A 24,539-nucleotide genomic window follows, 5' to 3' on the forward strand; every position below is an offset into this window, starting at 1 on the left:
TCTATTCCAGCCTGTCTTTCCCATGTACCTCTCTGCCGGATGAAGAACCACAAAGCCAGCAATCTTTTGGTACCAAATAGCCTCCAAGTCGGCAGGTGGCTCAGCCAGGGGCGATTCTCCATCCCACACCACCTCAACCACCTGACAGTCCGGCTCCCAGAACGGCTGCTCAAATTCCACAAAGATTTTGTTGTTTGTCCCAAAGCCCAGCTTTTCAACTGCAGCTGCCTTCCGGGACGGAAGCGGCGGGTTAAAAAAGGTTTCTCCGTGTTCTTTGAGGAAACCTAGGGAGAAGGAAAAGACATGAGAGAGATTAGTAAAAGAACAGACTTTGGGGGAATGCGCCCAGGACCAGACTGTGCAAACGCTTTAGTAAGCACTGGGCGGGGGGGGGGGGGGGGAATCATCTCCTCATAGGATTTACAGAAGAGTTCTGGATTTGTTACCGACCAAGTTCCTGCTGCTGGAAAACAAACCACGACTTAGAGGGGTGGGTCTCCCTGTGAAGCCAGAAGCAAGAACGCCACAAGATCAAGGACAGGAAACCTTTTCCGCCCAACGGACTCATTCCCTTTGGGCAAACTTCTGGGGAACAAATATGCCTGAGGTAAAACTGGGCAGAGAAGCTGGTGCGAATTCTACCTTCGTTCAGTAGGTACATGCCCTGGTTATCTCCCGCTTGGACTACTGCAATGCGCTCTACGTGGGGCTACCTTTGAAGGTGACTCGGAAGCTACAACTAATCCAGAATGTGGCAGCTGGACTGGTGACTGGGAGTGGCAGTCGAGACCATATTACACCGGTCCTGAAAGACCTACATTGGCTCCCAGTACGTTTCCAAGCACAGTTCAAAGTGTTGGTATAGGTAAAGGTAAATGGACCCCTGACCATTAGGTTCAGTTGCGAACGACTCTGGGGTTGCGGCACTCATCTCGCTTTACTGGCCGAGGGAGCCGGCGTACAGCTTCCGGGTCATGTGGCCAGCAGGACTAAGCCGCTTCTGGTGAACCAGAGCAGCGCATGGAAACGCCGTTTACCTTCCCGCTGGAGCGGTACCTATTTATCTACTTGCACTTTGACGTGCTTTCGAACTACTAGGTTGGCAGGAGCAGGGACCAAGCAACAGGAGCTCACCCCGTCACGGGGATTCGAACCACCGACCTTCTGATAGGGAAGTCCTAGGCTCTGTGGTTTAACCCACAGCGCCGTTGGTGCTGACCTTTAAAGCCCTAAACGGCTTTGGCCCTGTGTACCTAAAGGAACATCTCCACCCCCATCGTTCAGCCCGGACACTGAGATCCAGCACCGAGGACCTTCTGGCGGTTCCCTCCCTGCGAGAAGTGAGGTTACAGGGAACCAGCAGAGGGCCTTCTTGGTAGTGGCGCCCGCCCTGTGGAACAGCCTCCCATCAGATGTCAAGGAAATAAACAGCTATCTGACTTTTAGAAGACATCTGGCAGCTGGAGGTGAGAATCAGAAAGCCAAGGAAATTTCACCTAGAGGCACGGTGACGATGACATGGTCTGCGAAGAACTTCTCGCCATCTTCACATTCCACCTGGACTCCGAAGGTTCGGCCTGCGGGAGCCTGTTCCAAGCAGGAACTACTCCAGTGAACTGTCCTCACCGGCTTGTCAAACTGCACAGTCCCTTTGGGCAGAGATGCCATCAGGCAGTCTATGAGGCCCTCGTAACCACTAAGGGGGAGAAGCAAGACAAAATGAGGTAGCCTGGTCTTGGACATGTTTCCAAACACAATTCAAAGTGTTGGTGCTGACCTTTAAAGCCCTAAACGGCCTCGGCCCAGTATACCTGAAGGAGCGTCTCCACCCCCATTGTTCAGCCCGGACACTGAGATCCAGCACCGAGAGCCTTCTGGCGGTTCCCTCATTGCGAGAAGTGAGGTTACAGGGAACCAGGCAGAGGGCCTTCTCGGTAGTGGTGCCCGCCCTGTGGGACTCCCTCCCACCAGATGTCAAGGAAATTCCTTTCCCTCCCCCACATAGGGTTAGTTTGCTCACAGCGGGAAGCGAGATAAATTCCAGAACAAGTGAGGGAAAGGGAAATAAAACCAGGGGTTGTTGTTCTTTTTAGCAGGAACTGGAGAGGGGGGACTGAGTTTCCTTACCTTAAAAAAATAATAATTACTTAATTACTTTTATTTTTTCTGTGGGGGCCTGAGCCAAATGTCCACCTATATCTGTAATCAATAAAGTTGTGGCCCTTTCTAATCCAGACCATTGTCTGCTTGAGTTTATTAATCACATCTTACATTTAGCCACTACTAGGAGGAAGGGCAATGAAACTGGGTCAGCAATGCACAAACAAACAAACTTTCCCCCCAGGAAAAAACATGTCCTCTGTAAACTTACATGTGCAAAGTAAAGGTAAAGGTAAAGGACCCCTGGATGGTTAGGTCCAGTCAAAGGTGATTATGGGGTTGTGGCGCTCATCTCGCTTTCAGGCCGAGGGAGCCGGTGTTTGTCGACAGCCTTCTGGGCCATGTGGCTAGCACGACTAAACCGCTTCTGGTGCACCAGGACACTGTGACGAGTGCCAGAGCGCACAGAAATGCTGTTTATCTTCCCGCCAGAGCGGTACCTATTTATCTACTTGCACGGGCGTGCTTTCGAATTGCTAGGTTGGCAGGAGCTGGGACAGAGCAACAGGAGTTCACTCCGTCATGGGGATTCGAACCGCCAACCTTCCAATTGGCAAGCCCAAGAGCAGGGGTCAGCAACCTTTTTCAGGCATGGGCCGGTCCACCATCCCTCAGACTATGTGGTGGGCTGGACTATATTTTGGGGGGGAAGTGAACAAATTCCTATGCCCCACAAATAACCCAGAGATGCATTTTAAATAAAAGGACACATTCCACTCATGTAAAAACACGCTGATTCCCAGACCGTCCATGGGCTGGATTGAGAAGGTGATTGGGCCGCATCTGGCCCCCGGGCCTTAGGTTGCCTACCCCTCCCCAAGAGGCTCAGTGGTCCCACTTGCAAAGTCAAGCCACAGCCGAGATGTCCAATCAGCCCATCCCCAAGGGAACCAGAGAAGCCAACCTATTATTTAATGAGAGCCAAGCGTGGGTGGCTCTGTGGGGTAAACCACAGAGCCTAGGACTTGCCGATCAGAAGGTTGGCGGTTTGAATCCCCGCGACAGGGTGAGCTCCCGTTGCTCGGTCCCAGCTCCTGCCAACGTGGAAGTTCGAAAGCACATCAAAGTGCAAGTAGATAAATATGTACCGCTCTGGCAGGAAGGTAAACAGCATTTCCGTGCGCTGCTCTGGTTCGCCAGAAGCGGCTTAGTCATGCTGGCCACATGACCTGGAAGCTGTACGCTGGCTCCCTCGGCCAATAGAGCGAGATGAGCGCCGCAACCCCAGAGTTGGTCACGACTGGACCTAATGGTCAGGGGTCCCTTTACCTTTACCTTAAGTGGGCAACCACTCACTTGGGAAACGTGCAGTCCAAGCCAGGAAGCATGGTGTACTCCCCAAAGGGCCCCAAAGCCACCAGGTCCAAGCTGTGAGTCCCACTCACGCAGCATTCCAGCTTGAAGAATAAGTTGAGGACGGCCAGCTTCAGCCGCTTGGTCTCCTCATCATCTGACCATTCTCTCACCTTCCGAGCGATCGCCTCTTTCAGGTATTCGCCCACGCTGGGCACAGGCACTTTGGCCGCATGCACGAACTCACGCGCTTCTTCCAAGAGAGCGAAGAAGAGCAACCCCATGGAGTCAAGGAGGTCGGGACTCAGCAACTGGCCCCAACTGGAGAAGCAGGCCGAAGGCCCCAAGGGGTGGCCCCCGATTTCCACCTGCTGGTTTTCCTCAGACATGGCGGCCTCATCCAGGAGTCCATGCTCCGATGCCAGCTGGAAGACAGGGTTCTCCTTGGAGGGCCCGTGAATCCAGTGGGCACCTATCTCAATCACCTTACCTCCTAGAAGGAAGGAGGGAAAGAATCATCCTTCCAGTGTTTCCACAGCATCAAGCCTCAAAGAGACTAATCTTTTAAGGCCTGCTTATTCCAGCTATCAGACAAGGAGGGAAACCACAGCTCTCAGATGCTTAGAGCCTTCAGACTTTTGGAAAACCCTCAGCAGGAGTGCTTGTAAATTTGCAAACGGCAAAATGCTCAGGGTTCCAGCCAGCCATGTCCTCTTCCAAAAAGCTCCACTCTGCTCCTCCTTTTGTGCCTCTCCTTCTCCCCACAACATGCTTACATCTTGTCTGGGCAGTTCTTGTGTCCTCGCCTTATATGTTTTATACAGTGGTACCCTGGTTCCAAAACGGCTTAGTTGACGAACAAATCGGCTCCTGAACACCACAAACCGGGAGGTAAGTGTTCCAGTTTGCGAACGTTTTTCGAAAGTCGAACGTCCATTTCGGCTGTCGGCGTTGTTTCCGGGGACAATCAGCTAATCAGAAGCCGTGTCTTGGTTTTGGAAGTTGAACGGATTGAGTTTGAGAACCAAGGTACCACTGTATATGCTTTAATTTGCCCAGTGTGGCTGGGGAAACCCAGCTAAATGGGAGGGGTATAAATAATAAAATCATTATTATTAGTTTTCTAATTTGTTCTGTGTTTCTGCAAACCTAGAGGCTCCTCACCACCTTTCTCACACACCCCGTTGAGAATGAGTTCGCTGTTCTCCAATGCACTCTCCTGCAAAAGAGGCTTGTTGCCGAATTCTGCGCAGGCTTGATTTACTGCTACTGTTACCAAAACCAGCAGCAGTTTGTTGTGGAGAGTTCTGGTCATGCCTATTCTTCCCCTTCAGAACCCCTTCAGAGTGATCCTTTGTCTAGATCAGGAGTCAGCAAACATTTTCAGCAGGGGGCCGGTCCACTGTCCCTCAGACCTTGTGAGGGGGCGGACTGTATTTTTGGGGGCGGAAATGAACAAATTCCTATGTCGCACAAAAAACCCAGCGATGCATTTTAAATAAAAGCACACATTTTATTCATGTAAAAACACACTGATTCCCAGACTGTCTGCAGGCAGGATTTATAAGGCGATTGGGCTGGATCCAGCCCCTGGGCCTTAGTTTGCCTACCCATGGTCTAGGTGGCCTGCATCCATCCGCCCCCAGTCAAAACTGCTGGAGACTATACAGTGGTACCTCAGGTTACATACGCTTCAGGTTACAGACTCTACTAACCCAGAAATAGTGCTTCAGGTTAAGAACTTTGCTTCAGGATGAGAACAGAAATTGTGCTCTGGCGGCATGGCGGCAGCGGGAGGCCCCATTAGCTAAAGTGGTGCTTCAGGTTAAGAACAGTTTCAGGTTAAGAACGGACCTCTGGAACGAATTAAGTACTTAACCCAATGTACCACTGTAATGGAAAAAGCAGATCTTTGCTTTTAGGCAAGAGAGCAGATGGGCAGAGGGGGAGAAGATGGAGAACACACAGTACCGCCTGAAACCAGGGCTGTGTATACGTTATGATTCGCCCCCCTGTATTTTAAGCCATATGCACAATTTGCAGCTATCCTATAGTTGCTTGAGAAACACTGCTGTTTTGTGCATTTTCTACCCCTCAAACCAGTTTCCATCTGACTTCCTCACCAAACATGAAATGCAGCAGAGCGGGGCGGTGGGTGGTGGGACTTGCTGAATTTCAAGCCGCTAATGTGTACATTGCTTAAAGGTAAACGGACCCCTGACCATTAGGGCCAGGCGTGGCTGACTCTGGGGTTGCGGCGCTCATCTCGCTTTATTGGCCGAGGGAGCCGGCGTACAGCTTCCGGGTCATGTCACCAGCATGACTAAGCCGCTTTTGGCAAACCAGAGCAGTGCATGGAAACACCATTTACCTTCCCGCCAGAGCGGTACCTATTTATCTACTTGCACTTTGACGTGCTTTTGAACTGCTAGGTTGGCAGGAGCAGGGACCGAGCAACGGGAGCTCACCCCGTCGAGGGGATTCGAACCACCAACCTTCTGATTCGCAAGTCCTAGGCTCTGTGGTTTAACCCACAGCACCACCCACATCCCTAGTTGCAACCCTAGCAGGGAGCAAAAACAACTGAGAAACACATCCGCTCCAGCCACTTTCCTCAAATCAACCATGGGAGAAGTAAACCTTTTCATTCTTGAATGCCAATATATGTGAATATTCTGGGCTGCTCAGGGAGGTAGAAATCTGACCCTGACCCCAAAGATTATTTTTTTAGAGGCTGTGTGAGGAAACACAACAAGATTTGTGAAAGAGAAACACTGGTGTATTTCACTTTCATGCTTCCGTCCTGTTTTTCCCCTGGAGTAAATGTCCCATGCCCCCCTCACGCGATTGCAATCCTATTAGTTTTAATAGAGTTAACTTTCAAGTAAGCATGCATTAGAATTGTGGCCTTCTTTTAATTCCTAGTTTATGATTTAGTTATATTGTTTAGGTGTTGTCTGGCAAAAGTGTATGTGGTGTTTTTCCCCCCCTCCTTACTAGTGAATAACAAAGCCTTTTCCATTTCACAGGAGGCTCCAGCAAAGAGCAAGCTATCAGTTTTCAGGAGGGGGCATAGCTTTCTCCCCATCTTCCCACTCTGGTGCCACCTATGGAGCCAGTTTTGGGGTATTTGTTTTACTCTGGCTCAGTTCAGTGTTTGTGAGCTCTGCGTTTTAGGCTTTTTGAGGACTGGGGGTGGGGGTGGGGTTTAGGTTTCCTTTGCTTTAGAATTGTTTGTGGGCAGGGATGTTTTGGATTATTTGGTCTGTACTTTCTATGATTTTTATTACTGGCAATGGGTATGCCTTAACAAAACAATTGTAAATGCCATTGCAGCAGTATCGTAGCCAAACTTAAGCCTGGGTTTCCCACCCCTATGAAATGCCCACCACCAACTTCCCACTTTCCCTGGTATTGCCCATGGTATCTTAATCTATTTCCCTATCGTACTAACAGTGTCTGTCTCTTCACTGTATGAAATAAACACTTTTCCTGAGTCCAAAAAAAAAAAAAAAAAAGAAGCCAGGAGGGTGAAGGGACACGTGTTTCAGCATCGCTCAGTTGGTTAGATAACACCAAGGTTGCAGGTTCGATCCCTCCCTATAGGCGCCAGCAGCACATTCCTGCATTTTTATATTTTTATGGGCCAGCTGTATATTACTGCATTGCAGGGGGTTGGACCAGATGATCCTGAGGGTCCCTTCCAACTCGGCAGTTCTATGATCGGGTTTTCTCTCGGGAAAAGCGCAAAGGGGTGCAAAGTCCACTCCGGCGCGCCTCGCGATGCGCGGAAGGGTTGCGCCCGCCCTCCGCCCCGCTCTCCCCGGCCCCGCTTCCCGCCGGCCAGCCGCCTCTTACGGAGCTTCCCGGAGCGGATGCGGCCCCCGGCTCGGCCCGTGGCCTCCAGGACGCGCACGCCGCCCAGATGCCGGCCGCCCCGGCGAAGGAGCCGCTGAGCCGCGCCCAGCCCGGCCAGCCCCGCGCCCACGATCAGCACCCGCGGCCGGACAAGAGCTCGCCCGACCCTCCGCTCCATGGCTCTCCAGGGCGCCAGGCGGCTTCTCCCTCGTTCCCTTCCGGGAGCGGCAAAGCTTTTAAAACCCTCGTGATCACGAGGAAACGCGGAAGTCTTTGGTCCCCGCCTGCTGCGCTCCGGCTCTGGTGCGCTCTAGTGGCGCTTGGAGACGATGCGCGGAAGGAGCTTGGGAAAGCGGGAAATGCAAAAAATAAAAAATAAAAAATTGCGCGGGGTTAAATCTCTAGAAATCTCTATGTGGGACAAGAAGCTACAGTTAGAACTGGATATGGAACAACTGATTGGTTCAAAATTGGGAAAGGAGTACGACAAGGCTGTATATTGTCTCCCTGCTTATTTAACTTATATGCAGAATTCATCATTTGAAAGGCTGGGCTGGATGAATCCCTAGCCGGAATTAAGATTGCTGGAAGAAATATCAACAATCTCAGATATGCAGATGACACCACTTTGATGGCAGAAAGTGAGGAGAAATTAAAGAACCTTTTAATGAGGGTGAAAGAGGAGAGCGCAAAATATGGTCTGAAGCTCAACATCAAAAAAACTAAGATCATGGCCACTGGTCCCATCACCTCCTGGCAAACAGAAGGGGAAGAAATGGAGGCACTGAGAGATTTTACTTTCTTGGGCTCCATGATCACTGCAGATGGTGACAGCAGTCACGAAATTAAAAGACGCCTGCTTCTTGGGAGGAAAGCAATGACAAACATAGACAGCATCTTAAAAAGCAGAGACATCACCTTGCAGACAAAGGTCCGTATAGTTAAAGCTATGGTTTTCCCAGTAGTGATGTATGGAAGTGAAAGCTGGACCATAAAGAAGGCTGATTGCCGAAGAATTGATGCTTTTGAATTCTGGTGCTGGAGGAGACTCTTGAGAGTCCCATGGACTGCAAGAAGATCAAACCTCTCCATTCTGAAGGAAATCAGCCCTGAGTGCTCACTGGAAGGACAGATCCTGAAGCTGAGACTCCAATACTTTGGTCACCTCATGAGAAGAGAAGACTCCCTGGAAAAGACCCTGATGTTGGGAAAGATGGAGGGCACAAGGAGAAGGGGACGACAGAGGACAAGATGGTTGGACAGTGTTTTCGAAGCTACCAGCATGAGTTTGACCAAACTGCGGAACGCAGTGGAAGACAGGAGTGCCTGGCGTGCTCTGGTCCAGGGGGTCACGAAGAGTTGGACACGACTAAACGACTAAACAACAAAATCCAAGCCTTCGACAACATAAGTGCGGTGCGAGAGTGCCTGCTCTCTCAGACCTTTTAAACTGGCGATTTTTAAATAAAAGCGCCTTAAAACCTCGAAACTCCGAGAGCAATTTGGTCATTTTCTGTGCGCTAGAGATGTCTCTGAGGCTTGATCCTAGTTGGAAGGTTCATCTAGTCCAGGTATCCCCAACCTTCAGCCCTCCAGATGTTGTGGCCTACAACTCCCATGATCCCTAGCTAACAGGACCAGTGGTCAGGAATGGTGGGAATTGTAGTCCAAAACATCTGGAGGGCCAAAGGTTGGGGATGCCTGATTCTCCTGCAGGAATGCAGGAATGTCCATAGAAGCATCCATGACAAATAGACATCCAACCTCTGCTTAAGGTGTTTTAGACCCCAGTGCCCTTCCCCAGATGTTTTGATAGGAATAAAACAGGTGATTGGATTATTGGAAGCCCGGGTGTACTAATTGCAAGCTAGGGCAATTTTGTGCAATGTAAGGAGCCGAAGGCTGCAGTCCTTTCCTGAGAGTAAAGCACACTGACTTGGTGGTGTTGCGGCTCTTGCTGTTAATTGAATTTATATTCTGCCCTGTACGTGGAGGTCTCAGGGTGGTTCACAGAACAAATGCCGTTGTGCTTCCTTCTGAACCAATGTTCTGTACACAGTGGGTGGCGCTGTGGTCTAAAGCACTGAGCCTCTTGGGCTTGGCAATCAGAAGGTCGGCGGTTCGAATCCGCACAACAGAGTGAGCTCCCGTTGCTCTGTCCCAGCTCCTGCCAACCTAGCAGTTTGAAAGCATGCCAGTGCAAGTAGATAAATAGGTACCACTGTGGTGGGAAGGTAAACGGTGTTTCCATGCACTCTGGTTTCCGTCATGGTGTCTCCATGCGCCAGAAGTGGTCTAGTCATGCTGGCCACATGACCTGGAAAGCTGTCTGTGGACAAAGGCCGGCTCCCTTGGCCTGAAATCAAGATGAGCGCTGCAACCCCATAGCCACCTTCGACTGGACTTAACCGTCCAAGAGTCCTTTACCTTTACCTTTTACAGCAGGGGTCAGCAAACTTTTTCATCAGGGGGCCAGTCCACTGTCCCTCAGACCTTGTGGGGGTCTGGACTATATTTTTGAGAGGGGAATGAACGAATTCCAATGCCCCACAAATAACCCAGAGACGCATTTTAAATAAAAGCATACATTCTACTCATGTAAAACACGCTGATTCCTGGACCTTCAGTGGGCCGGATTTAGAAGGCGATTGGGCCGGATCCTGCACCCGGGGCCTTGGTTTGCCTACCCATGCTTTACAGCAAGCATTTTACATCCGTGGTCACATCCAGTGACGTGTTTATCGAGCACTCTTCCTGATTTAGTTCCACAAAGTTTGTGCAGAGGCTAGACAATGCTGGCTATTGATTGATCATTCACAGTCAATGACTCGCAGGGTGGTTATGCAGCATTGCATCATAGAATCTTAGAGTTGGAAGGGATTCTGAGGATCATGTAGTCCAACCCCCTGCAGTGCAGGAATACTGCCCACAGCTGTCCCTGGGTGGCCTCGAACCACCAACCTTCTGGTTAACAGCTAGACACAATGACACATTATATGCCACGGGAGGCACAATTGTTATCACACACTTTCCGGTGCATTTTCTTGACTTCCTTTTCACAAGAAGCCTGGTTTTCGGGGGGTGGGGGAATGGGTTTGTTGTTCAAACTTGCGTTTGCTGGTACAGTGGTACCTCGGCTTAAGTACTTAATTCGTTCCGGAGGTCTGTTCTTAACCTGAAACTGTTCTTAACCTGAAGCACCACTTTAGCTAATGGGGCCTCCCGCTGCCGCCGTGCCGCCGCAGCACAATTTCTGTTCTCATCCTGAAGCAAAGTTCTTAACCTGAAGCACTCTTTCTGGGTTAGCGGAGTCTGTAACCTGAAGCGTATGTAACCCGAGGTACCACTGTATATGATGGAATCCCACCCCAAAATAGCCACTGTCCGGAAGCACCTTTTGCGAACAAACCTTTTCTTGAGATCCGTCTGTAACATCAATCATATGAATGTATTATTTAGAATTGAGGAGCTTCTGGTGCACAGAACAGTACTATAGATGGGCTTAAGGCAGGATTCAGGCATTTGCTAAATTAATCTGGATTATGAAAGAGCTATTTGAAAAATGTGCTGCTGGAAGCTGATTTGAATTTCTGCTCCTGTTGCTAAACTGTAATGTTGCTAGGCATTTAGAAGCAGAACTTGATTAGAAGATCCAGGACTATAGCAAAGTAGACAAAGTTAACCCAAATGTTGCTTAATCAGGAAATGGCAAATCTAGGCGAAATATGCTTCAGATTAAATAGGAACTATTTCTTAATTATGCGAGTAGGCTTCCTAGACTTCGGCAGCTTACTGCAGATAAATGTGCTGCAGCTTGAAAAGAATTTCCTTGATTATAAGGCGTGCGTTGGCTTTTAATGGGAATAAATAATTCAATGTTTTCTCCAAAGGGGAAGCACTCTAAATGGCTGTAATGTGGACGAGGAGTGTCTCGTAAAAGGAAACACGAAGAACCCTATGAGTTTTCAGATACTTAGCGAAGTGGCATCTCATTTTGGACAGGTTTGCTGTTCAGGTGAGAACTATTGCACCCCTCGTGGTCTCTTCGGAGTGAGCTGGAGTGCTCTGAAAAGCAGCTAGCAAAGCCTTAAGCCCCATGGTAACTAATCTGCATCAAATGTGCAAGAGCAAGACTTTTGCTCGCCTTCAGTATGCGCCGACATGAAGCAAGGGGAAGGTGGCCCTCAGGCACTGGCTGATTCCTGCTCTGCCTGGTAATCATTAATTGTCCCACTAAGGGATGCAGGACAATGGCAGCACCAGAAGGACAACCCAGTCCTGCCTGGACCCGCAATAACTGCTTCTGCGTGGAAAAAGGGTGTGTTGTTTGGGGTCTTTTTTGTGTATAGCACATTGGAATGATGTTCCTTTGGGAAGGGCGGGGATCCCTGTCTCCAGGCTCACTCCATCTCAGTGCAGGAAGTCAGAGCGCAGGTCTGTCTCAAGATTTTCCAAAAGTTCAAAGCGCTTCTTGCCCGGCCAACATGAAGCAAGCAGCTTTTTGGAATACTCTGGAATATACCTGCCGACTTTTGGGAATCTCCACTGGAGCAGGTAAGCAGCACTGTTGGTGTGATTTTCTGCCCTGCGTTTCTGACATGGATACCACTCTGGTTTCTGAAGTTCATTCTTACTTTATTTTCTTATACAGGCATACTGCTTTTGACACCAGAAACCTTCCCTAGATTACAAAATGAATTAGAGTAAACCTATGAGCAATAAATTCGGGCAGCGTACATATAGATCCACTGTTCTTTTCCTGAGAGTCCGTCCCCTTTGAACAAATAGAAATTAAACGGCATAATCCATATACTATATGTTTAAAGACCAATTGCACCGGTTAACAGCATCTTTCTTATTGGTGTACATGATGAAAGGTCGTTAATCTGCCGATTATCTGTTCCTCTTCCCTCTTTTTTACCCCTGGCCAAATGTATCCTCAATTTCTCAGTTAATGTGAATTCCCAAATGGAATTCACCACTTTGTTCCTCCTGGTTTTTGCTTGTGGTTGATTAAAATATGATCTGACTTGGACTCCCTTGCCAACCCCAGTTGATATGGGTTTCACAAAATGCAGTACGAGAGCCTGCCCCAGGTGAGGGCGACGGAGGTGTTCAAGGATGAACTAGATTAGTTGTCTGAGTTTTGAAGACCTGACAAGACGCCCATCTTTTAACTAGCACTGTCCTGAAGTTTTTGCTGGTAACTCTCTGTGGTGAATTCATGGGTGGTTAAGGGTAGGAGGGAGAAACCAATCTGCTTTCAAAGCAAAGGTGAATGTTGGCAGAGGTGGCGAAGCATCCTTAAGAACAACAACTTTTGCAGAAAGTTGCTGCGCTCTTTCAAGCTGACTGAGTGGGCAGGAACATGACAACCTGGCTGGTCTCCAACTATCTGCCCTGTTCTTTCCTGCTCGAGGTTATAGAATCACAGAATTGTAAAATTGAAAGGGACACCAAGGGTCCTTTAGTCGAGTCTCCTGTAATGCAGGAATCACAGCTAAAGAATCCCTGAGGGATGGCCATGCAACCTCTACAATTTTTTTATTTTTGCTTAACAGCACCTCTGTTCTTCAGTACTGTACCAGGGAGATGCTTTCTTTCATCGTTCTCTCCTGATGTAAGGAATTATGTACACATAACATACAATCGGGATGCGGGTGGTGCTGTGGTATAAACCACTGAGCCTTGGACCTGCTTGATTGGAAGGTCGGCGGTTCGAATCCCCGCAACGGGGTGAGCTCCTGTTGCTCGGTCCCAGCTCCTGCCAACCTAGCAGTTCAAAAGCACGTCAAAAGTGCAAGTAGATAAATAGGTACCACCCTGGTGGGAAGGCAAACAGCGTTTCTGTGTGCTGCTCTGGTTTCGCCAGAAGCGGCTTAGTCATGCTGGCCACATGACCCGGAGAAACTGTCTGCGGACAAACGTTGGCTCCCTCGGCCAGTAAAGCGAGATGAGTGCCACAACCCCAGAGCCGTTTGCGACTGGACTTAACTTTCAGGGGTCCTTTACCTTTTTAAACATGCAATCAGTGCTTTTTGCCTTTAAAAAAATATGTTTAGGGTTACTCTCATTTTCCTACTCATATTGATATACTGCCTCTCAATGAGGCCAAACATAGATTCCCAAAATGTTTAGGGGTATGCGTACCCCTGTGTACCCCCCCCAAAAAAGCACTGCATGCTATTAAGCAGACAGATATGAGACTCTTGTACAGGGGGACAGGCTGGGGGGTCTGTATGAAGAATTCAGAGGATAGCCATCTTCAAAGATACTTGTAGGATTTTTCTGCCTCAGGTGCCAAAACAACTTGGTACCCTGGAACTAGACTTGGTGGGAGTGTCCTGCGTTGCTTTGCCTCAGGCAGCAAAATGCCTTGGGCAGTGCAGGGCTGATCTTGCCTGCCCAGCAACCACAAGTCGGGGAAAGGATTGCACCGTGTGGCAAATATTTTCAGATCACTGGAGTCATTACTAGGTCGCTATCTAACAGGGTAAATTCCCCCCCCCCCATCTTGCTCAAATAATAGCAATGAGTGGAATCTTGAATTGTATCCTTGCAGCAGTATTATTTAAAACAAACGAACAAGAAAGCATTCGGCAAAGCTGAATAGATGTAAGCCATGCAAGTAAGTCAACTGCAGTTCGTTAAATTAGTCTGTAGTTTTCCAGCTCAAAAGTGTTGTCACCGGACATGGAGATTTGTTAGCAATAGGAAAGATTCCATAGGAGAGCACCTAAATCTTGTGCCATGCAGGTATAAGCTATGCAGATTCAGTCACCAGGATCTCCACCTCAAGAGATGAGCTCACACAGTCGTGTTGGGAGGGCCTCCTGCAGAAACACTGCAGTTACTGCTAGTTCATGCAGACATTTATATGCTATGAAGACAGTGCCGCATTTACGTATAAGCTAAACAAGCTGTAGCTTAGGGGGCCCCTCTCTTGGGAACCCCCCAAAAAATTAAAGAAAAAACAACTGGATGTACATTTCCAAAATATAAGATAAAAAACAAATAAAATAAAACCTACATACAGCAACAGTGTCTTGTGTTGTGTGGGCTCCTATGATATAAGTGATGGGCCCTGCCTGCTAGCCTGTTCCCTAAAATATCACTGGTTTGCTCATTTCTATATATAGGGTACCTACATTCTGCATGTGCAAATGGCTGTAGATACCCATTAGGTCCATAAATTACCATATAGCATATATGCAACACAAAAAATACCGACAATTTGTTGTTGACAAAGGATAGCTGGACATATAAAGGGCCCCATTACCTTCAGAAGTTTAGGGCATCATATATGCTATATGATAATTTATGGACCTACAGTGGTACCTTGGGTTACATACGCTTCAGGTTACATACGCTTCAGGTTACAGACTCTGCTAACCCAGAAATAGTACCTCGGGTTAAGAACTTTGCTTCAGGATGAGAACAGAAATCGTGCTCTGGCGGCGCGGCAGCAGCAGGAGGCCCCATTAGCCAAAGTGGTGCTTCAGGTTAAGAACAGTTTCAGGTTAAGAACGGACCTCCAGAACGAATTAAGTACTTAACCTGAGGTACCACTGTAATAGGTATCTAAAGCCATTTGCACATAACAAAATATGTATTTTATCAAAGTAATTGTTGAACTGTGATATTTTAGGAGCAGGCTAGCAGGCGGGCCCATGACTTACATCATAGGAGCCTACACCGCAGAAAACACTGTTGCTATATGTAGGTTTTATTTTATTTGTTTTTTATCTTATATTTTGGAAATATACACCCAGTTTTTTCCTTTAAATTTTTTTTGGGGCCCCCAAGAGATTGGAGCCCTAAGCTATAGCTTGTTTAGCTTATACGTAAATCCAGCACTGTGTGGAGCTTATCCAACAGAATCTTTCAGGTTCCCATTTTCCTCTCACCAGTTCCGCTGAAAATATGAAAGGTTATCACATTATATGCATGACTACATGCAGAATTTTTATGTATTAAATACTCCTGGTTTCCTAAAGCAACCAGTGCACATAAGTATAAAAAAACCACACCACTTACGCAGTTATGCTGCAAAAATATTGACTCATTTGTATATATTATACATATATTATGTGTAATATTTTGCATATCATTAGTTGGACTGTTTAAGGAAAAACAACAGCTTTATTTGACCACAAACCAGTAGCTCAGACATAAGCAGGCACTCAATGCGAGAGATGGACTCATTTAGGCAAACTTGATAGGGTTGGAAGCACCAAATTCTGCATATAAATTTCATTTAAAGTAGGATTCCCCTCTGGAGGGGTATCTTTGTAAAAACAAATGGAATCACATGCATAATTAGCTATTGTTCCTTAGTGCATATCCGCTGCAAATTTGCAGAGACAAGAAAAGGAAACGCACAATGTTGCCATTTTTACACTGGCATTTGCCACGGTACACAAACTAGCAAATGTTTCTGCCCTATAATGTGTGATTCGTTGCCGCTTTGGCTTGCTGAGTAATTGGAATGCGCCGGTTTCTCTCACCGACACACGGAGCCTTTTCACTGTATGGCTAGTTGAGACCAGTCTTGATTTAGGGATTAAACACTGAATGGAATGAAAGGAAAGGAGATTGGAATGGAATGTTCCAGGCGTCACAATTCAGATCTCTGGGAAGGGCTAATGCTTTCCTTCTGAACCAGGTCTACCCAAGCCAAAGCTCATTACAGCGCCTAATTCCTCTGAGCCTTTTCGGTGGCATGAATGCTGTAGTTACTGCCATTCATGGACATACACGCTTGGTATTCTCTCTCTATCTGGGCTTCTCCAGACTTCCTCTTGTCCCACTGTTTTCCCCTGATGAAACCTGCTCTTCAACGCACAATCAGAGCAAACGGCAATATGGGTTTGAAGCCTAATCATAGAATCGTAGAATTGGAAGGGACCCCAAGGGATCCTGGACTAAATCATCCATGACAGATGGCCATCCAACCTCTGCTTAAAAACCTCCAAGGAAGGAGAGTCCACGACCTCCTGAGAGAGACCATTCCATTGCCTAACAGCTCTTACTGTCAGAAAGTTGTTCCCGATGTTTAGTTGCAATCTCCTTGTAACTTGAAGCCATTGGTTCAGGTCCTACCCTCCAGAGCAGGAGAAAAGAAGCTTGCTCCATCTTCCATGTCACAGCCCTTAAAAGATATTTGAAGATGTCTATGATATCCGGGACGCGGGTGGTGCTGTGGGTTAAACCACAGAGCCTAGGACTTGCCAATCAGAAGGTCAGCGGTTCGAATCCCCGCGACGGGGTGAGCTCCCTTTGCTCGGTCCCAGCTCCTGCCAACCTAGCAGTTCGAAAGCACGTCAAAGTGCAAGTAGATAAATAGGTACCACTCCGGCGGGAAGGTAAACAGCGTTTCCGTGCGCTGCTCTGGTTCGCCAGAAGCGGCTTAGTCATGCTGGCCACATGACCCGGAAGCTGTACGCCGGCTCCCTCGGTCAATAAAGCGAGATGAGCGCCGCAACCCCAGAGTTGGTCACGACTGGACCTAATTGTCAGGGGTCCCTTTACCTTTTATGATCATATCTCCTCTCAGTACCCTCTAAACACCATGGATAAACATACCCATCTCCCTCAACCATTCTTCATAAGGCTTGGTTTCCAGACCCTTGATCATCTTGGTTGCCCTCCTCTGCACACACCCTTCTTAAATTGTGGTGCCCAGAATTGGACACAGTATTCCAGGTGTGGTGTGACCAAGGCAGAAATGAGAGTAGTCCTATTACCAGGTTTTTGTTGATACAGCCCAGTGGATAGCCCTATCCTTTACCGGAACATCCTTCCGGACATTCTTATCAAAACGCTGATGGAACTAGACCTTTCTTCTACCATCTGTGACTGGATTAAAGACTTTCTGAGGGATCGGACACAAACACTGAGGATTGGGCCTGTTACATCTACCTCCCTGAAGCTCAGCACTGGCACCCCACAGGGATGTGTGCTGAGCCCCTACCTGTACTCATTGTATACATATGACTGTATTCTATCTGATCCATCTACTGCAATGATTAAGTTTGCAGATGATACTACCATAATGGGTCTAATTACAGGTGGAGATGAATCAGCGTAAGGGGGGAGGTTCAAAAAGTATCTACATGGTGCCTAGAGAATAACTTGCACCTAAATATTAGCAAGACAAAGGAGATGGTGTTGGACTTTTGGAGGAAGAGAGGGGAACTAGTCCCATTGTATATCGGGGTGTGGGTGTGTGCGGAGAGAGTCTCTTCCTTTAAATTCCTGGGAGTTTACCTTAGTGAAGACCTCACTTGGAAAAACAATATAACTCAGGTGCTTAGGAAGGTCCAGCAGAGACTCCATTTCCTCAGGGTCTTGCAAAAGAACAATGTTAAACAACAGTTGATGACCTTCTTCTACCGGTCCACAATAGAGAGTGTCCTCTCATATTGTATCACAGTGTGGTATGTTGGCTTGACAGCCACAGACCGAAAGTCTTTACAGAGGGTGGTGAAAACAGCGCATGGGCTGACATCTGATGGGAGGGCGTTCCACAGGATGGGCGCCACCACCGAGAAGGCCCACTACTGGTTCCCTGTAACACCGCTTCTCGCAGTGAGGGAACTACCAGGAGGACCTCGGCGCTGGACCTCAGTGTCCGGGCTCGATGATGGACATAGAGATGCTCCTTCAGGTATACTGGGCTGAGGCTGTTTAGGACTTTAAAGGTCAGCACCAACACTTTGAATTGTGCTTGGAAACGTACTGGGAGCCAATGTAGGTCTTTCAGGATATGTTATATGGTCTCGGTGGCCACTCCCAGTCACCAGTCTACCTGCCGCATTCTGGATTAGTAGTCGTTCCCGGGTCGAAGATCCCTGATCCACAAGATCTCATGCATGCCAAAAAAATCTTGCTAAAATCTTGAGAGCTCACTGAAATATTGTGGGGTTATATGTGCTCCGCAAGATTTTGCTGGAAACAACCACTGACAAGGCAGGATTGGCTGCCCCTCTGGGGGGCTGACCCCTGGAGTTGTTTATCTTGGAGGGCATTGCACAACAGCGGGAAATGACTCCCAATGCCCCCAGATCCCAAGTGTTATTTCTTCTTATCTGTGTTTTGTTTCAGTGCTCATTGGCGTTGGCACAGACACTCTGCTCCTGGGTCAGTTCAAGAGCCTGGCTGTCTATTTGCTGTGAGTATGGCTGTCTGATTGGGGGGAAATAACGTGGATTTGAGAGAGCACCTAAATAAGTTGGCCTGGTCGATGTAAGGACTTCTGCAAACCTGGGCCTGACTTCATACACCACATACAGATGTCAGGGACCGTGCTGAGCAGACTGCACTGAGGAGGAATGGTGGGAGCCACCCCCTCCCCCTGCTCCTGCTTCTTCCCAGGAACAGGAGGACAGTATAGATTTGGAACAGTGGTTTGCAGAGGGGCACAGTTCAGATGGCAGAAGCTGGGGAATACTCAATGGGGAACAGTTAGCAGAAGCTACACTAGGAGAGAATAAACAGATTCCCAGTCTCTGGACAGCATTCAACCCCCTTCTCCAAGAACACATGTTAGAACAAGTGTTAGAACAGAAAGCACAGAGGGTTCAAGCTCAGGTTACAAGACGTGGGAATGACGTAGATTAATAGGGACGGAGGAGGGGAGTAACCCTTAATTGGGAGCACTGCCATTTCTTTGTTCTCTCACTGTGATTATTAAAGATTCTAACTGGTAAGACGTTCCTTTCATTTTATCTTTCGTTTACTGCCACGGGGGAGGAAGTCGATTCCACGAAGCCTGACAACAGGATGCCGAATATTGCACTATCGTCATATCAAGGGTCCTTAGAGGAGGAGACAACAGGGCTTCAGCATCCTGTCAGGGGCCTGAAGCCTCCTTCCCAAAGCCTGGGAAGCTTCTGCCCAGCTTAGGGAGGGAGGCGTGATGCTCACACATGTGACATCAGGACATCACTCTCCCAAATTGCCTTCGCAAGCTGTTCTCCTATGAAAAGTTTCACTGCACAGCACTGCATGCTCCCCTGTTCATGGCCTAGGACCCTCGTACCTACGGGACCGCCTCTCCCGGTATGCCCCACGGAGAGCTTCAAGGTCCATAAATAGCAACACCCTAGTGGTCCCGGGCCCTAAGGAAGTTAGATTAGCCTCAACCAGAGCCAGGGCCTTTTCAACTCTGGCCCCGGCCTGGTGGAACGCTCTGCCTCATAAGACCAGGGCCCTGCAGGATCTGATTTCTTTCCGCAGGGCCTGTAAGACAGAGTTGTTCAGCCTGGCCTTTGGCTTGGAGCCAATTTGATTCCCTCCCCCCTTTCTTTTTCCTTTCTCCTCCTGTGATGAGGCTGCATTTTAATGTTTCAATATTTTAATCATGTTTTTAAGTTGTATTCATTCAACTTGTTTTTATTATTGCTTGTTAGCCGCCTTGAGCCTGGCCTTGGCTGGGGAGGGTGGGGTATAAATAAAAAATTATTATTATTATTATCACTACTACTATTATTATTATTACTGAGCGCTGCGGGGGGGTTGCCATTTGCTCTTTGTTCCTCGCCTGTTAACGATTTCTTGTTCTTCAGTGTTTCAGGGATCGCCGTGTTCCTGTGCGAAGCGGCATACTTTGCAGGCCTGCTCTTGACTGCTTGCTGCACGTGAGTGTGCCCCATTGCGTTCCTTCCCCCAACCCTCCTTCCCTCCTACAATTCAGCTTGGGGAAGCACTTCTGGGCTGAGCCGGACGCTGAGCTTTTTTGAGAGTTCACCTTGAGGGTGACTGATGTTTTGCTTTAGCCAGCTTCTCATCCTTCCACTTCCACTGCAGCCCCAAGACGGGATCTGGGATGCACACTTGTTGGAAGCACGCCAGACGTCGGGGGGCCTTCCAGAAGTTCCTGATGTATGTTTTGCTCTCAGTAGCCTGCTTCTTGCACCCTGTCATAGTTTGGCACGTCACTATCCCAGGTGAGAGGGTGACTGGGAATAACCAGTAGAATGGGGAGTTTATTTTTATTTTTTGCAAATACAGTAAACAGTAGCTGTAATAAAAAAATTATTTTAGGATTCAAAAAAGCAGTATACAGTGGTGCCCCACAAGATGAACGCCTTGCAAGACGGAAAACCCACTAGACGAAAGGGTTTTCCGTTTTGGAGGCGCTTCGCAAAACGAATTTCCCTATGGGGTTGCTTCGCAAGACGAAAATGTCTTGCGAGTTCCTGCGGGTTTCTTCCCCCTTTTGCCCCCCTTTTCCTAAGCCGCTTATCAGCTGATCCGCTGATAAGCCGCTTAACAGCTGATCGCTAAAAGCCGCTAAACCGCTAATAGTGCTAATCCGCTAAGCTGTCAATGGGCTTGCTTCGCAAGACGAAAAAACCGCTATACGAAGAGCCTCACGGAACGGATTAATTTAGTCTTGTGAGGCACCACTGTAAAGTGTTATGTACTGAAGTTCTCACCCTGGGCCAGCAGATAGCTATGCAAATAAGAGATCAAAAGTGACATTCAGTGATTGGATAGTTTTAGAAAGTTGTTACAGTAACGTTGTACTGGAGCTCTATATAAGCAGGCTGACTTAGCCCTTCAGTTCAGTTCTGTTCTGGCCTGTGAATAAACAAGAGCTGTTTGAAGAATCGCTGTGTCGTCTGATATGTTCACTCACAACTTAACATAAAGGATTCACCGAAAAGCATGGATGTTGCAAGCTGATGAATGAAAGCAGCTGCCTTAACTTCCATGCCATATAAGCTATGATATAGTGTACTGTACTGGTTTGAGTATGGTGTGGCATACTAGTAGGAACTGGGGTTGTTTAGCCTGGAAAAGAGGAGATATGATAGCCATCTTCAAATATCTCAAGGGCTGTCACATGGAAGATGGAGCAAGCTTGTTTTCTCTGGAGGGTCGGACTTGAATCAATGGCTTCAGGATACAGGAAAGGAGATTCTTTTTTTAAAAATTAATTTTTATTAAGTTTTCCATATTTTATTACATTTCAGTATCAAAGAATAAAAAAAAATAATTCATGACATTGCTTAAATAAAACATCGACCTCCTTCTTTCCCTCTAACAGACTTCCATATCTCATTACCAATTTCTCCACATTCCTAAATTCACTTTTTTACCTTAAATCAATCTTTTAACAATCACCTACTTATAAGTAAATCAGCTCCTTAATTTCCCATTACCAAACATTTCAACTTAAACCTACAAACGTATTCAACCTACAAACGTATTTTCTTTCATATAGAGTATAAATTTGCCCCAGTCCTTTTGAAACAAATCATCACGGCGATTCTGAATCTTCCCCGCCAGCTTCGCCAGCTCCACATATTCGACCATCTTTACTTGCCAGTCTTCCAGTGTGGGGAGTTCTTGTTGCTTCCATTTCTGGGCCAGGAGTATTATTGCAGCCGTTGTTGCATACATGAACAAATTTACATCTTTCATTTGAATTTCCTCAATTAACCCCAACAGGAAAGCCTCTGTTTTTTTTGCTGAAATTATACTTAAATATCTTTTTCAATTCATTATATATGGTATCCCAAAAGGCTTTAATCTTGGAGCAAGTCCACCACATATGCAAGAAATTCCCCCAGAAAAGGAGATTCTTACTAAACATCAGGAAAAACTTTCTGACAGTAAGAGCTGTTTGACAGTGCAACGGTCTCCCTTGGGACACGGTGGACTCCCCTTCCTTGGAGGTTTTTAAGCAGAGGTTGGATGGCTATCTGTCATTGATAGATTGCAGGAATCTCCTCTTTTACAAGATAAACATTCCCAGCTCCTTCAACCATTCCTCATAAGGCTTGGTTTCCAGACCCTTGATCATCTTAGTTGTCCTCATCTGCACACGTTCCAGCTTGTCAACATCCTTCTTAAACTGTGGTGATCAAAACTGGACACAGGATTCCAGGTGTGATTTGACCAAGGCAGAACAGAGTGGTACCATTATTTCCCTTGATCTGGACTGATGAAGCCTAGAATAGCATTAGCTTTTTTCTCTTCACACTGTTGACTCATGTTCAGCTTGAGGTCCACCAAGACCCCTAGATCTCTCTCTCTGTCTCTTTTCTTACTCTCTCCAGGCACGATGCTGGTGGTCACCGGCTTCACATACTTCCTGCTCAGTAAGCAACAGAAAGAAACGAGAACACCTGGGGAAGAGCAATACACGGATTCCCAAAGCGCAGCTGTAGCTATGACGGATGCAGGCGACACCGAGCAAACCTACACCTTCCCCAGGGGAGCACCTCAAGGGCAACGCAACTCCCTTCTTGGGTTTCTGAGGAGCTTCTTCAAAAGCTGCAGGAAACTGGACACCGTCGAGGCCTCTTCGAGCTCGCCGCCACCCACAAGGAGGCAGGTGCACTTTGAAGAGAAGGTGGTGAACATCATTCTTTCTGTCAAAGAAAGCCCAGAAGACCAGGAGAGCTTGGCTGAGGAAACCACATCTGACGTGGCTCCCATCCTTCCGCCCCAGTTGTGACAGCCTACAGCGGAGACAGCAACAGCAAGAACGGGCTCTTTCTGCTTCTCTATGATTCTAGTGTTTGCTGCAGAGACACCTGGAGGCAATTTGTAGAATAAACCTCCCAGCTTTGGTTTAGGCCAGGGGTAGGCAACTTAGGCTCGTGGGCCGGATGCGACCCAATCGCCTTCTCAGTCTGGCCCACGGACGGTCCGGGAATCAGCGTGTTTTTACATGAGTAGAATGTGTGCTTTTATTTAAAATGCATCTCTGGGTTTTTTGTGGGGCATAGGAATTTGTTCATTCCCCCCCACCCCCAATATAGTCTGGCCCACCACATGGTCTGAGGGATGGTGGACCAGCCCATGGCTGAAAAAGGTTGCTGACCCCTGGTTTAGGACAATGAGAGCAGCCAAGAACTTTCGTTGGTTGAAGTTGGTGGACAGGGATGAATTCCCCAGTCACCCCCATCCTGTTCTCCCGAGTCCATTCTTCTCTACTTTTATTGAAGAAGGGATTTGCCTGGTTTGTTGTTGTTGCTTCCTTGTTGTTAGCTACAGTGCTACCTCAGGTTAAGTACTTAATTCGTTCCAGAGGTTTGTTCTTAACCTGAAACTGTTCTTAACCTGAAGCACCACTTTAGCTAATGGGGCCTCCTGCTGCTGCTGCGCCGCTGGAGCCCGATTTCTGTTCTTATCCTGAAGCAAAGTTCTTAACCTGAAGCACTATTTCTGGGTTAGCGGAGTCTGTAACCTGAAGCGTATGTAACCCGAGGTACCACTGTATTTGGTTACTACCATAAGACTTCACAGTGTCCAGTCTGTGGAATGGAGCCAGGACTATGTTGCAGAAAACAGTGAACACAGGAACACAGTGACTGAGAGGGACATAGACCAGGCAACAGCTCATATTTTGTGACGGTGTCCCTCCATGAATTGTCTAGAATCTGACATACATAAACATGTTTTAATTGAGCATTGTGGCTTCCAAGGCCCCAGAGGGGTAGCAAAAACTCCCCTTCCCAATTTTTCTTCAGAGATGTTGTAAGAATTCCTAAAGGATGAAAAACATCTTCATGTATGCGACAACGGCTGCAAGACTGAAGAAACCCCAACTAAAGAATCATGGCAAGAAAAATTGATGGACTATGCAGAACTGGCAAAACTGACATACAAGCTACTGGACAAGGATAACTGTGACTTTAAAGATGAATGGGAACCCTTTACAAAGTATTTGAAGACGCAACAAAGCGAACTGGACTCCTTGGCAGGTTTTGAATAAACATTCACAAACTTTTCATTGATAATTATTGCTTAAATAGTTTGAGGATCTATACAACTGTGGGGAGGGAGGAAAAAGGGGGGAAATAAGGATGATATGTTTCTGGATAATATGTTTTGTTTTAATTTTGAATAAAAAGTAATAATAATAATAATAATAAATAATTCCTAAAGGAAGGAGGGAAATAATAAACCTCATAGCCCACCAGGTTGTTTTGGGCCTAAAGTTGTCTCTACCTTGTTCCCTTTGACTGTGCTCAGCCAGCAGTAAAAGAAAACAGGTAGCAAAAGACTTCCAAGTATCCCTGTTTCCCAGAGACTGTAAATCTGATTTGATCCTGAAACGTCCCACTTTTCCATAGGACATCCCTATTTCCTTAGGACGTCCCTATGTTCATCGGAGAAATGTTGGAGGGGTATGGAGTTATGTGACCCCTGAGCCAAGGAGATAAGTAACTATACAACTATACAACCTTTAGAAGACATCTGAAGGC

The 24,539-nt window shown here is 47.4% G+C and overlaps 2 protein-coding genes and 1 long non-coding RNA gene across 4 annotated transcripts in view; 1 reads left to right on the forward strand and 2 right to left on the reverse strand.

The window, feature by feature from the left end:
- The window catches only part of PAOX (polyamine oxidase), a 17,450-nt gene extending 9,848 nt beyond the window's left edge, over window positions 1-7,602 (reverse strand). Inside the window, exons 1-4 of the mRNA XM_083738415.1 lie at window positions 7,312-7,602; window positions 3,457-3,946; window positions 1,497-1,696; window positions 29-284 (exon numbers count right to left, since the gene is read on the reverse strand). Of these exons, the coding sequence (XP_083594541.1) occupies window positions 29-284; window positions 1,497-1,696; window positions 3,457-3,946; window positions 7,312-7,489 (1,124 nt within the window). The 5' untranslated portion in view covers window positions 7,490-7,602. The remainder of the gene's footprint in view (window positions 1-28; window positions 285-1,496; window positions 1,697-3,456; window positions 3,947-7,311) is intronic.
- The window catches only part of LOC310844394, a 290,664-nt gene that overhangs the window by 9,848 nt on the left and 256,277 nt on the right, over window positions 1-24,539 (reverse strand). The gene's annotated exons all lie outside the window — the stretch shown is intronic.
- On the forward strand, window positions 10,473-22,917 carry TMEM72 (transmembrane protein 72). The gene is made up of 5 exons (XM_083738521.1): window positions 10,473-11,865; window positions 18,418-18,484; window positions 19,881-19,952; window positions 20,122-20,261; window positions 22,383-22,917. Exons 1-5 carry the CDS (start codon window positions 11,670-11,672, stop codon window positions 22,781-22,783), a joined length of 876 nt encoding a protein of 291 aa, XP_083594647.1. The 5' UTR covers window positions 10,473-11,669; the 3' UTR covers window positions 22,784-22,917.

The sequence above is a fragment of the Podarcis gaigeae genome, assembly GCF_964106915.1.
Source record: "Podarcis gaigeae genome assembly, chromosome: 5".
Lineage (NCBI taxonomy): Eukaryota > Metazoa > Chordata > Lepidosauria > Squamata > Lacertidae > Podarcis > Podarcis gaigeae.